Here is an 18,376-nt window from a genome sequence, read left to right as displayed (position 1 = left end):
ATTGTCAGAGCCTTTTTTTTTTTTTACTATTAAAAGCATTTTTTTACTACCTATTCGGTCGAAGAGGAGGTAGAAAGGGGGTGATCAGCCATAGCTGATCACACACACACACACACACACACACACAGAGTGCTGTTCTACTTACCCCATGCCTCCTTTTGGCATGCACTGCACATGCGAGCACCTTGCATTTGGTGCGTAGTGTGCACGGCGCATCCGTGCGCACAGCGTGCGTGCGCAGCCAGCGAACCAGTAATAAACCGGTTCGGGTTTCACCGCTGGGTACAAACAGAAGAGAATATCTGTAGTTGCACTATGGTTGTCCTTGCTGTATTCTTGTTCATTTTCTTGTAGACATTTCTATACCTAACTAAGTAACAATATCCCAGCCAAGGAACTACCAGGTCACACAAACCGACAGCCTAATCAAAGAATCACCAAAACACTCCTACCAACATTGACAGGACCGGCTACTTGTATATAAACAGAGAGAAAATCCCACTCCCGTAATAAGCACTGATGAAGTTACTTAGATGGGCAATTAAATGTCTGTAGGAAAACAACCAAGCTCAGAGACCACCAAGGGCATAAGATTGATGTCTTCATTCAACTTCAAAAGGCGTCCAAATATGAACTTCTCGTACATCAATATAAGGTACATGATTCACAAAGGCTTTGTTCTGAGTGGCGTATGGACGAGTCTTTGGAACCACAAAATTATATTTTCCATTAAAAACCAAGATAATTCTTTATGGTATTCTTTATCCTCCTTAGGATGTTAACACACTCAAAATGAGTAGGAAGCGGAATACAGTAAACTGAACATGGTTTTATATCAGAGAGCAAGTTGGGAGCACTTTCATGTCAACACTTTCTTTAACTCCTTGAGATATAGGTCATTGTACTTTACTGCACTCTACCAAATCTCAATTAACAACATTCTACGCCTAGACAAATCAACAATTAAGCACGGATGGAAAGAAAGCAAACTGCTACTAATAAAACTTGAAATACAGTGTAAAAAGCCCTGATAGTAATCATGGTTTGAAGAACCACAGACACTGAAAATGGGGAGGAGTGCAGTGACCGCAAGCACTTGGGTGTTCCTGAAAATTTTTGCTGGATTGAGAGTTTGTTAATAACACCTCCCTTACTAAAGCTTTGATGAAAATAGCTCAATGGACCAAGGAACCGACACAGTTGAGAACTGAATTTTCCTCTACAATAGTCTTTCCCAACCGTGTCAACTTTAAGACATGTGGATTTCGACTCCCAGAATTCCCCTGGCAGCCAGGGGAATTCTGGGAGTTGAAGTCTACACATTTTAAAATTTACCAAGGTTGAGAAACACTGCTCTAAATAGTCCCATCCTATTCTCAGTCCTTAACAAGGATAAGGAAGTGTAAAATGTCAAAAAGATTTCCAACTTAAAAGACCCACAAGCGGGAGTGAAATCCAGCAGGTTCTGACAGGTTCTGGAGAACCGGTAGTGGAAATTTTGAGCAGTTTAGAGAACCGGTAGTGGAAATTTTGAGTAGTTCAGAGAACTGGCAAATACCACCTCTGGCTGGCCACAGAGTGGGGTGGGAATAGAGATTTTGCAATATCCTTCCCCCAGGAGTGGGGAGGGAATGGGGATTTTGCAGTGTCCTTCCCCTGGAGTGGGGTAGAAATGGAGATTTTGCAGTATCCTTCCCCTGCCACGCCCATCAAGCCACACCACGTCCACCAAGCCACAGAACCGGTAGTATAAAAATTTGGATTTCACCACTGCCCACAAGTATACCCAACTGACAGAATTTCCTAAAGACTAAATGGGGAAAGAAGATTTCCCCATTAGGGCATAGGATGTAGATGAGTAGGGACTGGCATAAGGGAACCTTCCCCATCTTTAGATATATTTTTTTTAAATCATAGAATATTGGGATAGAATTTACAAAATATGTGCTTTTCATGATCTCCGTTCTATGTATGTATATCTATATCTGTATCTATATGGCCTCTGTCAACTAGTTTTTGATAACTTACATTATGGGATGTGTAAAATGTCACAAAAGCGAACGCTCTTGAATTACCGAGTAATTAAAAATAAAACGCTTTCAACCAATCTAAAACAAAATCCCTTTAAAAAAAAAAAGCCGTTTTTATAAACCAGCGCTTTGTGCTACTGCTGTAGCAAAGCTATGTCTTGTTTTGATGTCGAGCCAGTTTGTAAACGTGGAATGTTTTGTTGTGAAAGACTTTAGTAAAATACGTCGTATATGAGGGCAGATTTCTTTTGATTTCCTCACAGAAGCGAGGGAACGGCGAAGGTTTGAGATCAGGATCGTTTTCTCCAGGACCATCCATCGTCTGTAACAGAAAGCGGAAAGGCTGTTTATAACTATTTTTATACTGCTTTATTTTTATTTTATTGATTTGTATCCTGTTTTATTATTTTTTACAAATAACTCAAAGTGGCAAATGTATTTAACACACCTTCCTCATCCTGTTTTCCTCACAATACCAACCCTACAAGGTGAGTTGGCCTGAGAGAGCTGATGTTTGTGTCTAAAGCGGGACTAGAACTCTCTGTCTCCTGGTGACTGGCCCACAATCACCCAGCGGGGTTTCATAGCTAAGGTAGAACCAACAATCTCCTAGCAATTGGCCCAAAGTCACCCAGCCAGCTTACCTAAGGCGGGATTAGAACCCACCATCTTCTGGTGATTGGCCCAAAGTCACCCAGCTGGCTTTCATGGCTAAGGTAGGAATAGAATTCACTGTTTCTAGCTTTCTAGCCTGTTGTCTCCATCATTAGACCAAACTGACTTGCTTAGATCAAGCAAGAAAACTAAAATAGCATACTATGTCAACTTGCTGATTATTTATTAATTTTATTTATTTTGTTTACTAAACCTATATGCTGCCCATCTCACTATCAAAGTGTTGTGGTACGCCAGCAGCCTGCGGAGCTGGCAACAGAGTCGGACAGCGATGAGGCTGAGGAAGAACATGGGCCAGTCCTGGAGGCTGGGGAAGGCCCGGAGCAGGGCTCTGCGTCGGAGGCAGAGGTGGAGCCAGAGCCATCTGGGAGTGCGGACTCCGGAGCCTCCAGAGGCTGACAGTAGTGAGGCAGATGAACAGGAGGAGCCTGTTCCTAATGCACGCATGAGAAGAGCTGCCAGAAGGCAACAGCAGCTCAAGCAAAGAGGATGACTCAGGAGTAAGGCCAAGAGATGTTTGACCCCTCCCATAAGGCTTAAAAGAGTAGCAACAGCTCTTGGGCTCTTTGCCGGAAAACAACATTGATAGCCTTGCTCCTTGTCTTGCTGCATTTATTTCTTGTCGGCGTCTTCTGCTTTTGAACTTTTGCCAAGAGAAGCCTTTGGCAGTTTGCCTAATTAGACCAAGGTTGGTGATAAGACTGAAGAGTTGTGTTATGAAGAATTTGTTTTGATTTAGTTTGAACTACGCTGAGAATGAGTTAATTCTCAGCTGGTCTAATAAAGTTTGTTTGTTTTTAAACTGACTTGAGTTTGCTACTAACTACATGGGCCTGGGTCACAATACAAAGTGACTCTAAACAGTCTTATGAGATCTCCGCTTTAGAGGAAGCATGCTACTGGATTGGTTTCCCACATCCATCCTGCAATTGTGCTCACCTCTTTTCTGAATTTCAAATGTGTCCACCAAGCCAAAAGGTTGGGGACTCCAGATCTAATCACTCTTGTTTCCTGGTTCACAATAGATTTCATAAGGAGCATCCCAGGGACATGTAAAAGAGTAACTGAATTCTTGAGAGTTACTCAGGGGTGGGCTGCTGGGGGTTCGGGAGAACCTTTAGCTAAGATTCTGTGCAGTTTGGAGATCCCCCAAATCCCACTCCTGGCTGGCCTCACCCACCCCACCCCGCCTCTCCCAGGAGTCCCCACGCAGTCCATTTTGGATGCAGGTAAATGCAGGGCGCGCGCAGAGGCTCGGGGAGGGCGAAAAACAGGCCTACCAGAAGTTCAGGAAGACCAGAGCCTGGGGAGATTGTTTTCACCCTCCTGGAGGCTCGAGGAAAAACTCCAGAGCCTAGGAGGGCAAAAATGCCCTCCCGCCGCCGTGGTGCAGGAGGCTGACTAGGTCATGCCCACCATGGCCACACCCACCCAGCAACCAGGCAGAGAACCCCTTGCTAAAATTTTTGAAGCCCACCCCTAGAGTTACTTAAATGCAATTTGGAAGACTGATGTTGATGGAATCTAGTCCAGGGGTCTCCAACCTTGACAACTTTAAGCCTGGAGGACTTCAACTCCCAGAATTCCCCAGCCAGCAAAGCTGGTGGGGAATTCTGGGAGTTAAAGTCCACCAGGCTTAAAGTTGCCAAGGTTGGAGACCCCTAATCTAGTCAATCTAGTTAGAGAAGAAAGAGGCTGTTTCCCAGGGAGCAAAAAGACAAAATAGCTTGGAATCTTTGTTACGCAGGAAAAAGGCGAAGGTGGATCCACCCTAGCAGTTCACAGGGTATAGCTAATAGTTAAGTGCTTTAGTCTGGCAAGATTCCTGTCTGCAGGCGAGCAACAATAAAGAAACTACTCTGATGTAATTCTCCGTCTCGTTCTTGGACCCAACAACTGGTTTTGGAAAAGACTTACATGGCCATTGGCAATATCCAGAAGGTCACGCAACCGACAACCCCTGCTGTGCCTTCTTTCATAACAAATGCTGTCCTCCAAGATCACAAAGTCGGTGCCGAAAGATCTGAGGATCCTATGGACATCTTCAGGTGATCTTTTGGCGTACACCTGATAAACCTGCAAACGAGTGAAAGAATTGGGTGGAATTGCTTTCTTAATTCATTGAATCTGGGAATAAAGGATGACTAAAGGAAGGGAACAAGCTATACACACGCAGCGATCAGTCACGATGATTAGTCACAATAGTCTTATGGGATCGGAGCATCGGTGTGGCATCAGTGGAGGGGCAGGGTGTCATCAGCAAGGGTGGGACACAGTCAGAGGTGGGATTCAGCCAGTTCTGTCCAGTTAGGGCGAACTGGTAGTGGTGACTGTGGGAGGCTCCGCCCACCCGCCCGGATATAATGTGTGAGTTCTGCGCACATGCGGAAGGCTGTGTGCATCCATAGAGGAGGCCCACGTGAGCGAAGCGCGCGGCCTGCGCGCTCACATTTGCAAACCGGGTAGGGAAGGTAAGTGAATCCTACCTCTGGACAGTGGTGGAATTCAAATAATTTAATAACCGGTTTATTCAGGGTCAGGTTGGCCGCTGTGGGAGCCATGGTCCAGCTCCGCCGCACATGTGGGACGAATCAGCCACAGTGGCCAACCTGACTGGGCGAATCGGTTGTTAAATTATTCCCACCCCCTCCGCTATCAATGTGGATCCTGGGTGCCGCACTGCGCTGCAATGGAGAAACGGGCAATGGAGTGGCCGACACGAGGGGAAGAGGAGGAGCAGGGAGAAGAAAGAGAGAAAGCGGCCTTCTCCTTCCCTTGTGCCGGCCACTCCGTTGCCCGTTACTCCATTGCAGCGCAGCGCTCAGGATCCACTTTGATAGCAGAGGGGTGGGTAATTTAACAACCGGTTCGCCTGAACTGCTGTGAACCGGCTGAATCCCATCACTGGTGGGACATTGGTACAATGTTGATGGCTGGGGGCAGGCATTGCCTCTCCTCAACAGTCCCAATTTCTCATATGGCCCCTTGGTAAAATTAATTGTCCACCTCTGATCTGCAGCCTTAATATCACTTGCTAGAAAAATACTGTTTAGAATCATCGAATGTAGATTACATGGGAAAAAAAGCAATTCCAGATGTTTAGGAAGGCTTTAGAGAAGGCCGAGGAAGATGGGACATTATTGTTGATGCTGGCTGGATAACTGGAAAAAGGCAAAGTATATTTATACTATATATATATATGTAGATCTTTGGTTATTCGGGTTTTCTCCCGGGTAAAACCCGAATAACCAAACCCGAATAACTAAAGATCTACATACAAACACCTGCGAAAACCTCAGAAAACATATGTAGGTCTTTGGTTACAGCTCAGAAAACATATATATATATATAAAAGTCACTTTGTGCTTCATCAATTTTAGAAAAAAGCCTTTGTTTGTGTTGACTCTGGATTTTAGGGGCCCAAATAATAATAATAATAACTACAGAGTTGAAAGGGACCTTGGAGGCCTTCTAGTCCAACCCCCTGCCCAGGCAGGAAACCCTACACCATCTCAGACAAATGGTTATCCAACATCTTAAAAATTTCCAGTGTTGGAGCATTCACAACTTCTGCAAGCAAGTTGTTCCACTTACTAATTGTTTTAACTGTCAGGAAATTTCTCCTTAGTTCTAAGTTGCTTCTTTCCTTGATCAGTTTCCACCCATTGCTTCTTGTTCTACCCTCAGGTGCTTTGGAGAACAGCCCGACTCCCTCTTCTTTGTGGCAAAAAAATGTTTCTAACACTTTGTGTTACTAGTGTTAGTAAGTTTTATATTATACAGTTTGCCTTCATCACAATGAACAAGGGAGGGAGGGAGGAAGGGAGGAAGGAAGGGAGGGAGGGAGGAAGAAAGAAAAAAGAAAGAAAAGAAAAGGTATGTTTGTGATATTTGTTTGAGGGAGGAGGGAAAAAATGGAACTGTTATCCACCATTGCTAAAAACAAGGACAACCCAAGAATGGGAGTAGCTGGAGAAAGTCAGATCCTCTTACCTGTTTTGTTCTCTCTCGCAGACTCTTGTCTTCATAGTGGGGGTGATTGGTTAAAATTCTTCCAGTGCAAAGCTTAACCCCGGCTAAGAGCTGCATGCTTCCTGCAATCACTGCTTTCTTGGGAGTGTTGGACCTGAAGGAACATTGAGATTCACTTCAGAAGGGCACAGTGATAGGATTCTTCTCTTTGCTTTTACCAACTTACGGTCCAGGAGCAGGTAATGGTGTAATACAGGGGTGAAATGCTCCCGATTCAGACCGGATCGTCCGATCCGGTAGCAATCGTGGCCGCTGGTTCGCTGATCTGGTAGTGATGGTGGAGCAAAGCTCCGCCCACTGGTTGCCACTACTTCCTGGTTTTAACCAGGAAGTAATGTGTTTTTACCTTCTGTGTCCGGGATATGCGCGGCGCATGCACTTCTGAACCGGTAAGGGAGGTAAGTAGATTTCACCCCTGTGTAATATGGCATTTTTGGTTCACTACTGCCTTCACTTGTACAACCTACAAAGGCTGCAGTCATGAAGGAGATCAGAAATCAGCAGAACCCAGATGGCTGAGATCAACAAAGTTCTACACCTACTTCCCAAGTTGGTTCAAGGAAATTCAGGTCACTAGATGGCTCCCAGCAAGGGCCGGCAGGTTTTCCAGGCAAAAATCAAATGATTAAAAAAAAAAAAATCCATCTTCACTTGCAATGATCAGATCTCAAGAGGTCACCTCTATGACCATTAGTTAAATTCAGTTAGTCTGGAAATCTATAGGGAAGCAGGACATAGGTTCTCCCGCACATGCATGCTAGTCGTTCCCGACTCTAGGGGGCAGTGCTCATCTCTGTTTCAAAGCCAAAGAGCCAGCACTGTCCGCAGATATCTCTGTGGTCATGTGGCCGGCATGACTAAATGCCAAAGGCACACGGAACGCTGTTACCTTCCCACCAAAGGCGGTCCCTATTTTTCTACTTGCATTTTTTACGTGTTTTCGAACTCTTAGGTTGGCAGACGCTGGGACAAGCAACGGGAGTTCACCCCGTTACGCGGCGCTAGGGATTCGAACTGCTGACTTTCTGATCGACAAGTTCACCGTCTTACCCACTGAGCCACTGCGTCCCATTAGATAGATCTTCTTATATAATGAATATGAATTTGAGGGGCTGCCATAAAGAAGAGGAGGGTCAACTTATTTTCCAAAGCACCAGAAGGCAAGACAAGTAACAATGGATGGAAACTAATCGAGGAGAGAAGCAACCTGAAATGAAGGTGAAACTTCCTAACAGTGAGGACAATTAACTAGTGAGACTAGCTTGCCTTCAGAAGTTGTGGGTGCTTCATCACTGGAGGTTTTAAAGAAAAGACTGGACAGCCACTTGTCTGAAATGGTGTATGGTCTCCTGCTTGAGCAGAGGGTTGGACTAGAAGACCTCCAAGGTCCCTTCCAGCTCTGTTCTGATTGAAATGAAAAGGGCCATCCTTTTGTCTCCATGTTTTTCCTTCCAGGAAAAAAAAAAAGTACTTGAAAGACAGACATAGCGCCTGGCCATCTGTTCAATATTTTGTCTCATCAAAGCACATAGAAAACCAGACAGATGTTCTTCCAAAATTCTGTCTAATGTGGGGGGTAATTCCCAAAGGGCAATCTTGCCAAATAACCAGGCACAGTAAAATGAAGTACACCTCCGTGTATTTGCTGCCCGTCATCTGGCTAAATAGATGTTTCAAAGATACCCGTTCAACAACAACAACACCTCTGTTAAAGAAATTCTTTTCATTTCACTTTGGAACTTTTTGATGTATGAATTTTTCGAGTACGTTTTCCTGGTTACACAGGAATATAGCCTGGGAATTTGTAACTATGAATAAACTACAACTATTGTACATGTACAATATGTAAACTATTCGTTCAGTGGCTGTTTGAAGTCACAATGACACTGAAATAAAGGTGACTTACGACTGTTCCTCACGCTTATAACTGGCGCAGCATCCCCACAATCAAGTGATCAAATTCAGGATGGGATGTAGTTGATGATGACTGCAGCATCTTGGGGTCATAGATCACCATTTGAAACCTCCTCAGTCAATTTCTGACAAGGGAAGTCCAAGGGGGAAGCTGAATTCGTTTAATGATTGCATTAAAAATTCAAAATTTCTAGTGTTGGAGCAGTCGCAACTTCTGGAGGCAAGTTGTTTCACTGATTAATTGTTCTAACTCTCAGGAAATTTCTCCTTAGTTCTAGGTTGCTTCTCTCCTTAATTAGTTTCCATCCATCACTTCTGGTTCTGCCTTCAGGTGCTTTGGAGAATAGCTTGACTCCCACTTCTTTGTGGCTGCCCCTGAGACATTGGAACTCAGCTATCATGTCACCCCTAGTCCTTCCTTTCATTAAACTAGACATCTTTTAACAACTGTAGTGCTTTGTTTAACAATTGCAGCAAAAAGGTAGTACAAACAAGTGTGACTCACTTAGCCTCTGTCTTGCTTAGCTACCAGTTGCGGTCGTAAATCACAATCAAACCGTAAATCAATTGTGCTTGTAAGTCAATTGTGGTCATAAGTAAATATCTATACTAGAAGCAATGGAGCAATAAAGAACCAGTTTGGCCTAGTGGTTAAGGCACCAGGCTAGAAAGCAAGGAACCATGAGTTCAAGTCCCACCTTAGCCATGAAAGCCAGCTGATGCCTTTGGGCCACTCTCTTAGCCCAACCCAACTGGGCCGTGGTGGCTCAGGCTGTAAGAAGCCTGTTATTAAGACACAGCAGCCTGCAATTACTGCAGGTTCAAGCCCCACCAGGCCCAAGGTTGACTCAGCCTTCCATCCTTTATAAGGTAGGTAAAATGAGGACCCAGATTGTTGGGGGCAATAAGTTGACTTTGTAAATATACAAATAGAATGAGACTATTGCCTTACACACTGTAAGCCGCCCTGAGTCTTCGGAGAAGGGCGGGATATAAATGTAAATAAAAAAACAAAAAACAACAACACAGGGTTGTTGTTACAGAGAAAGGAGGAAGGTGCATTGGATGGATATGTTTGCCCCTTTAAATTGTTTGTAAAAATAATACAAATAGTCCTCAATTTACAACCGTTTATTTAGTGACTGTGGGAATGGCACTGAAAAAAAGTGACCTACGAGTGTTTTTCACACTTGCCAAATCCCTATGGTCACATGATCAAAATTCAGATGCTTGGCAACTGATTCATATTTATGACGGTTGCACAGTCCCGGGGGTCATGTGAGCCCCTTTTGTGACCTTCCGAATGAGCAAAGTCAATAGGGAAGCCAGTTTCACTTAACAACCATGTTACTAGCTTAACCACTTTAGTGATTCACTTAGCAACGGCTGCAAGGCAGGTCATAAAACAAGGCACAATTTCATTCCACAACCATCTCACCTAGCAACATACATTTTGGGCTCAGCTGGGGTTGTAAGTAGAGGGTACCTGTAAAGGTGGGATATAAATAATCAAATAAATAAAATTGCCTCAGATCAAGCATTCCTGACAGAAGTTGCCTCCCTACTCCTCAAATCTTTCACCCTGAGGCAGCCCCTCAAATGCTCAACTTGAGCCTTCCTCAGCTAATGTGCTTCAAACGACCAAACGGCAGTTTCCCATTACAGAAAGACGAAGCAATTTTTACAAATGTCTGGATAAATGATGTATAAAATGAAAGGATAATTTGTTTTTATAGGTTTTTGCCAAGCTTCATATCCAGGCTGCTCAACCCTCACGCAATTTATTCTGCAAGAAATGTCACTAAATAATGACAAGGACTTAGAGGTCAAACTGATTTACATTATGTAATTTAAATGTCACTCCAAGCAGACCTGATGGCATTTTGAACAAATAATCTCATTTATTTTGGAAGCTCCAAGCTTCAACAAGTTAATTACTGTTAAACTAATGGGGGTAAGCTGAGCGGAGTATAATGTAAAATGGGAACCTCTGTTTTATCTATGCTTTCCAGTATTATAGGATTATTATAAAATAACTCATTTGCGACAGAAAGCTTCAATGGGAAGTACAGGAATTTGGGGGGAAAGACAGAGTTTTTCCTGCCTTTTGATCTTTTTGAAAATAAAGATTCCTTTCAAAATTAGAGGAACGGAGTTGGTATTTCTGTGCACATTTGGCAATCTTTAATCGCCACAAATTCTAAATTCTCCTAAATTTGGCATTACTTTGACATAGATTAGATGTTTCCTGATGGTGCCTGAAAGAACAAAAATTGCTGTATATGAAGCTTAGCCCAGGACATACTGAATAGGGGGGAAAAATCCTTTTTAAGAAGCTTAAGCTTTTGATTAAAAAAAAAAGGAAAAACACACCTGGAAAGATAGAAAACTGCATGTTGGAAGTCAAAGGGCCGTAGCTCAGGCTGTAAGATAGCCTGTTATTAAAACACAGCTGCCTGCAATTACTGCAGGTTCTAGTCCCACCAGGCCCAAGGTTGACTCAGCCTTCCATCCTTTATAAGGTAGGTAAAATGAGGACCCAGATTGTTGGGGGGGGGCAATAAGTTGACTTTATAAATATACAAATAGAATGAGACTGTTGCCTTACACACTGTAAGCCGCCCTGAGTCTTCGGAGAAGGGCGGGATACAAATGTAAATAATAATTTTAAAAAAAGGATTGTGTATAGAAATGCTGAATGAGACAAAGCAAGATTGGACTGAAATTTATATTAATCAGAATAGAGCTGGAAGGGACTTCGGAGGTCTTCTAGTCCAACCCCTTGCTCAAGCAGAAACCCCTATACCAGTGATGGCTAACCTTTTTGCCATCGTGTGCCAAGGGGGGGGCGGGGCGAGGGGGTGTCATGCGCACATGTGCCCAGACCCATAATTCTATGCACCCCGCCCCCGCGTGTGTGACCCCCTGCTCCTGGCACGTGATGGCCCAGTAGGCCTGTTTTACTCTCTTACCTGGCTCCAGAGCCTCTCTCTGAGTCTGGGGAGGGCGAAAACGCCCTTCTCCACCCTCCCAGAGGCCCTCCAGAGTCCCAAAACGGCCCGTTTCCCAACTTCCGGTTGGACAGGAAGTGCCGTTTTTTTGCTGTCCCCAGCCTCCAGAGACTTCTAGAGAGGCTCTGGAGGCTGGGGACAGCAAAAAAAGTCACTTCCTGTCCAACCAGAAGTTGGGAATGGCTGTTCTAACCTCGGAGGGCCTGGCGTGTGTGAGGGAGGCCGTTTTCGCCCTCCCCAGACTCATAGAGAGGCTCTGGAGCCAGGTGAGGGAGAAAAACAGGCCTTCCCCACCACCTCCCAGGCCCTCCGGAGGCAGGAAACAGCCTGTTTCCCTACTTCTGGTGGGCCCAGAAGGCCTGAAAATCAGCTGGCGCCAGAGCTGAGCTCACATGCCCACTGATGTGGCTACGTGTGCCACCAGTGCCACTCATGCCATAGGTTCGCCATCACGGCCCTATACCATTTCAGACAAGTGGCTGTCAAGTGTCTTCTTAAAAACTTCCCGTGATGAAGCACCCACAACTTCTGAAAGGCAAGCTGTTCAGAAAGGTTGTTTGAAATACTGGCAGTCCTTGACTTACGGCCGGTTCGATTAGTGAGCGCTTGAAGTTATGACAGACCTACCACGAGGGTGGTCTACTTACATCCAGTTCCAAAGTTCCCACAGTCAGGACCCTTCCACAATCATGTGACTGAATTATTAGTGCTTGGCAACATGGTGGCATTTACAGCCATTTGCAATGTCCCACAGTCACCTGACCTTGTTTTATAACAATTTTGAAAACTACCACTTACTTCCAGCTTTGGGTAAAACCTCACCCGTAGTGAACCATGGGTTTGCTTTGCGACCACAACGTTTGATTTATGACCGCTGCCTTCACTTAACGACTGCCGCAGAAAAGATTTTACGACTGTCAGAAATTGGCGCTATAATGGGCCAGCTGTGGAAATACCTGTGCCACTGAATTACTGAGATCTTATTAAGTCTGACTCCCAACTTCAGGTTAAGAGGCATAAATTGGTTGCCAACTGCTGTTCCTGCAAAAGTAATTAACTTCTTCAATGCATAATATTTCCCCTCCACGCCCATAAATCCCCACATAACAAATCACAAGGAAAAAAAAAAAAGCTAATTTAAACGGAGGAGGCTACGCAACAGTTCTGCATTCTGCAGCCTGGAACTGGGTTGAAAAATGGTGCTCGTTGCGACTTGTCAAATCCAGTTTGTGGCTGAACCCAAAGACCCATGTATATTTTATGTTTAAATCTATATATAAAACACTGCATATTGCACCCGGGAGACCAGGTTTATCAAACATTTAGCATCTCTTAATACAGAAGTGGTTTTAAAGATCTCTGGCTGGGTGAAGATTTGTCATGAGAATATGTCAATAAGGAAGCTGAGGGATAGAGATCACTTTAGCTGGCTTTCAGGACGCTGCCAGCGATTTATACGGCCTCTTTACTCGTGAATAATCACACTATTCATTATTATTGCCAGAAAGAGAGAAATTAGAATGAAGTAGTATAAAGAACAAACATTACGCTCCTAACTCCTAGAGATCATCTAAATCAGGAGTATCTGACCGTGGCAACTTTAAGACCTGTAGACTAGTGGTGGTTTGCCCCAGTTCAGGCGAACCAGTAGCGGCGGCAGGAGGCTCCGCCCACTTGCCCAGATGTCATCAAAAATGCGCTGCGCATGTGGAGAAGCGCCGCACGCTCGCAAGGTGAACATGCGTGCCAGTGGTGGGTTGCCCCTGGTTCAGACCGGTTCTATAGAAATGGTAGTAAAACTGGCGGGAGGCTCCGCCCAACGACCCCAACGCAGTCAGAGGTGATCGGCGCATGCGCAGAAGCTCGGCGTGTGTGTGTGTGAAGCAAGTGTGTGCGCGATCCCATTGCGAACCGGTAGTAAAGGTAAGTAGAACCCACCCCTGATGCGCGCCCATGCGCTACCGATAGCGAACCAGTACCACCAGGATTTGAAACCCACTACTGCTGTGGACTTCAATTCCCAGGATTCCCCCAGCCAGCATAAAGTGCCCATCACAGTCCTTAACTGAACACTGCTGCCATTAAGCAAACCTATGGGGTGTTCTTATTTATTTGTCACCCAATCTTTATTATTTTTATAAATAGCTTAAGACAGCAAACATATCTAACATTCCTTCCTCCTCCTATTTTCTCCACAACAACCTTCCCTGTAGGAGGGATTGGGCTGACAGAGAGCAACTGGCCCAAGGTCACTCAGCTGGCTTTCATGCCTAAGGTGGGATCTGAACTCACGGCCTCCTAACTGATGTCTTATCCACTAGACTAAATGTTTTTTTGTCAAAAATTATTTGGCACTATTATTATTTTTTTTGCAAAGATATTATAGATTGTGTCTATGGTTGCCAAGCACCTGAAATCCACTGGGACTTTGGAACAGTAAGTACTTTTTTGGGGGCGTGTGTGTGTCATTCGAAGACTACCTACATTTTTTCAATTGTGTCAAGGAGGAGATGTTGAATGGGCCCCTACTAGCCAAAGCTTCTTAAGCATGACAAAGATATGCTTAAGATGTAAATAAGATTTGCTTATTTGTAAAAACGCAGTAAAAATAAAATTAAAGAAAAAAGACAAAGACAATTGGTTTAAGAAAGAAGGTAACAAAATAAAACCTTCTGGATCCTCAAGATATGCAACCCCCCCCCTTCCCCAAATAGTCTGTGACATGCTAAATAAGGGCCGTGGTGGCTCAGGCTGTAAGAAGCTTGTTATTAAAACACAGCAGCCTGCAATTACTGCAGGTTCAAGCCCCACCAGGCCCAAGGTTGACTCAGCCTTCCATCCTTTATAAGGTAGGTAAAATGAAGACCCAGATTGTTGGGGGGGCAATAAGTTGACTTTGTAAATATACAAATAGAATGAGACTATTGCCTTACACACTGTAAGCCGCCCTGAGTCTTCGGAGAAGGGCGGGATATAAATGTAAATTTAAAAAAAAAATATTTGTGTGCCATTTTGTAAAATATTTGCAATTGTTTGTTCATGCTTTTTTATTTTCTTGCCTGTTTAGAACCTGGGCTACGGCATGGTTGGTGTAAGCAGTATTTCTCAACCTTAGCCACTTGAAGGTGGGTGGAGTTCAAATCCCAGAATTCCAGCTTGCTGTCTGGGGGAATTCTGGGAGCTGTCTGGGGAAATTCTGGGCGTTAAAGTCCACCCATCTTCAAATGGCTGAGGTTGGGAAACACTGCAAGGTGGCTGGGGGAATTCTGGGACTTGGAAGTCCACTTATCTTCAAGAGACTGAAGCTGGGCAAACACTCATGTAGGATGTCTTGAAAGTTGTCCAACCATGGTCAGAAATGGCGAAGTATTTCAGCTACTAAAAGTTTGGTCCGATGGAGCAAACATTTTTAAGAAGACGTTTCAAGAGTCTTTATCTCTTCCCAACTGCTGTGACTGCAACACCAAAACTGAATCCTCACTCATCTATAGGTTGCGAAAAAGTAGCTTTGCTTAGTGATCTTAGTGCCCATATTAAACCAAGTTACCTAGCTCACATTTTAGGCTCTAAAATTTTATGTAACTGATGGAATTGGAAGCTGCGGTCACAAAAAGACATTGACTCGTCCTATCTAGCATGTGATTTAAACAGAGTAATGTTCCTCTTACTTAATCCAGTTCATTAGCTCCACCGTATCCGGGTCGTAGAATTCCCTCAATTCTGACAGCTCTGCCATTATTCCAGGCAGGAACTAAGAAGAAAACAAACACAACAAAATAAATCACGTCAGACAGATGCCCAAAGAAGCCCAGCTCTTCAGCATGGAAAAAAAACAACAACACTGTTTATAAAGCCCGAGCAGCAAAGTTACCAGCTGATGTTTCTGATCTTTGGTGCACTGTTTTGTTTGGCTCCCATCTGCAATGGAGGACGCTCATTTTAAAACGTTTTAAAGCTCACCCTGTTACATGGCACCAGGGATCTGAACCACTGAACTGCCAACCTTTCAATCGACAAGCTCAGCGTCTTAGTCACTGAGCCACTGCATTCCTTACACATGCATTATATGTTATATAGTTGATATAACAACAGCCTAGTCAAGGAACTAACCAGGGCAAATTATGTATCAGTTAAAAGTTGAATGATCTTTCATTCAAACAGGTAAATCTTTGGTAGAAAAGTTTTCTATTCTGAGAAAAGAAATTTTTTTTTAAAAAGACTAAAAGGGGTCTTACCTTATAACAAAGATAGAGCAATATGAGGATTGGTGTTAAATATCTAATCACAGATACCTATAGGGAAAAAGGAACAATGTTATGTACTGAAAGAAAGGGGAAAAAAAACCTATTTAGACCAAACTCGTAAGAAACTTCTCATACAAATTGTGCATACTTTGAGATGATAGAATGACTTTCTTTGACAGTGTTTCTATTAAGAATATTAAGCACACACTGTGCATTAGGTTTCTAGGAAATTGTACTGAATTTTATTGTGCTGTATCTGAGCAATCTCGCACACCCCCTGGCATTTTTCATGAAAATCTTTATATTGTTTATGCTTTTCATAGCTTCTACAACATCACCATCTAGTGGGCTTAAATAGCATTCATTTTTAAAAGAAGTATGTTTCCAAATGCATTCCAAATATACTACTAGGAATGTGTCAATGTTTTATTAGGACATTTTGAGCTCTAAACGTTGTAAAATATTCTACTTTCAAAGCAAAATGGCTATTTGAAAAGCAGAAAACTGACATTTTGAACAGTGCTGGATGCTTTTTAAAGAACATTAAAATAGCTGTTTTCGTTTAGAGAGTTTTCGCTGAAATTTTGCATGGGAAACAGGACATTTTGAGTTTTGAGCTCAAAAGAGTTAGACATGTAAGATTACGCAACCCCTCCCCAATACCTAATTAAATTGTACTCAATCTGTTATATCATATCATTATATATTATATATTATATATGTTATATAACCACCATATCGCAAATCTGTTTAGGCCATGAAAACTAAACCAGAATTTTATTCATTATTTAAATGAGATCAAAATGTAATGATTGAAATTCCTGCACAGAGAAGGGTCATTTGAATTTGTGTTCTTCATCACTTATTAATTTTTGCTGTTTTCTTTAACTGTACCGATCTTTTAATGCTTGTTTCTTGACTGTATGCCATCCAGTGTTTCAACTTTGTAAGTTGTGTTTCTATTCAGGTAGTTCTCAACTTCCAACTATAATTGAAGCCAACATTTTGATCATAAGTTGTTATGGTTGTTGAGTTACACACGACTGGACTCAATTTTATGACACTTTTTACAATTTTCTTAAGTGAGTCACTTCAGTTAAGAGAATGATGGGGTCAGAAGTCCGAATCCATCCTATCCTATGGGTGATTTTGTTTTGCTTGATAATTGAGGGAGGGAAAATTTTGCCCAAATGTGATCACGTGACCATGGGATGCTGCAAATGTGCAGCAGCCAGCAGTGTGCAGCAGTTGCCAAAAAAGCCAACACAGTTCTGGGCTGCATAAACAGAGGGATAGAATCAAGATCACGTGAAGTGTTAATACCACTTTATGATGCCTTGGTAAGGCCACACTTGGAATATTGCATTCAGTTTTGGTCACCACGATGTAAAAAAGATGTGGAGACCTAGAAAGAGTGCAGAGAAGAGCAACAAAGATGATTAGGGGACTGGAGGCTAAAACATATGAAGAGCGGTTGCAGGAACTTGGTATGTCTAGTTTAATGAAAAGAAGGACTAGGGGAGACATGATAACAGTGTTCCAATATCTCAGGGACAAAGAATAGGGAGTCAAGCTATTCTCCAAAGCACCTGAAGGCAGGACAAGAAGCAATGAGTGGAAACTAATCAAGGAGAGAAGCAACTTAGAACTAAGGAGAAATTTCCTGACAGTTAGAACAATTAATCAGTGGAACAACTTGCCTCCAGAAGTTGCGAATGTTCCAACACTGGAAATTTTTTAGAAAATGTTGGATAACCTGTCTGAAGTGGTGCAGGGTTTCCTGCCTGGGCAAGGGGTTGGACTAGAAGACCTCCAAGGTCCCTTCCAACTCTGTTGTTGTTATTATTATTAAATGGTCATAAATGCGAGCCTGTTGCTAAGTAACCAAAATATGGTCATGTGACAACAGGAGTTGATACAACAGTCATAACTTCGATGGTGAGGTGTAAGTCACTTTTTTCAAGTCTGTCGAAACTTTAACTGGTTATTAGGTGAACGGTTTTAAGTCAAGGACTATTTGTATAATTTGTTACATAACTAAATAAACCAAAAATCTCTAACCCGTTTGGGTGTGTGAAGATGAACGCATTTCAAAACCAGTCCCCAGATGTCACCATTGCACAGGCCAGAAGCTGCAAACATACATACGTGGGAAGTCCAGAGATATTTCATCCTGCAAGATTTTTTTAAAAAAAAAAGGAAAATCAAAGAAAAAGAAACTGTATCTATTACTTGTTCACCCCCTGAAAGTGAAACATAGCTCTTATGTTTTTTAATGAATGATTTTTATTAAACTTTTTAATAAACTTTTTATTAAACTTTTATTAAACTTATCAAAATGTTCCTTCTGTGCCAACTCAGTAAGCTCAAACTGCCCAAGGAGCTGCTGATCCAGTTCTACAGAGGAATTATTGAGTCTGTCATTTGCACCTCTATAACTGTCTGGTTCGGTTCTGCAACCCAACAAGAA

General features: G+C 43.1%; 1 protein-coding gene across 3 annotated transcripts in view; it reads right to left on the bottom strand.

Annotated features, from left to right (window-relative positions):
• Nucleotides 1–275: 275 nt before the first annotated feature.
• The window catches only part of DPY19L3 (dpy-19 like C-mannosyltransferase 3), a 45,686-nt gene continuing 27,585 nt past the window's right edge, over nucleotides 276–18,376 (bottom strand). For 2 of the 3 annotated variants that reach the window (XM_058155345.1, XM_058155344.1), the window contains exons 14-19: nucleotides 17,968–18,079; nucleotides 15,898–15,954; nucleotides 15,331–15,413; nucleotides 6,699–6,831; nucleotides 4,623–4,781; nucleotides 277–2,352 (exon numbers count right to left, since the gene is read on the bottom strand). In XM_058155345.1, the coding sequence (XP_058011328.1) occupies nucleotides 2,182–2,352; nucleotides 4,623–4,781; nucleotides 6,699–6,831; nucleotides 15,331–15,413; nucleotides 15,898–15,954; nucleotides 17,968–18,079 (715 nt within the window). In that variant the 3' untranslated portion in view covers nucleotides 277–2,181. Of the gene's footprint in view, nucleotides 2,353–4,622; nucleotides 4,782–6,698; nucleotides 6,832–15,330; nucleotides 15,414–15,897; nucleotides 15,955–17,967; nucleotides 18,080–18,376 lie in introns of all 3 variants that reach the window. The other variant, XM_058155346.1, reaches the window with a different exon arrangement.

The sequence above is a fragment of the Ahaetulla prasina genome, chromosome 12, assembly GCF_028640845.1.
Source record: "Ahaetulla prasina isolate Xishuangbanna chromosome 12, ASM2864084v1, whole genome shotgun sequence".
Taxonomy (NCBI): domain Eukaryota; kingdom Metazoa; phylum Chordata; class Lepidosauria; order Squamata; family Colubridae; genus Ahaetulla; species Ahaetulla prasina.
Note: the sequence above shows the minus strand (reverse complement) of the source record. Positions and strands in the feature narration are given on the sequence as shown.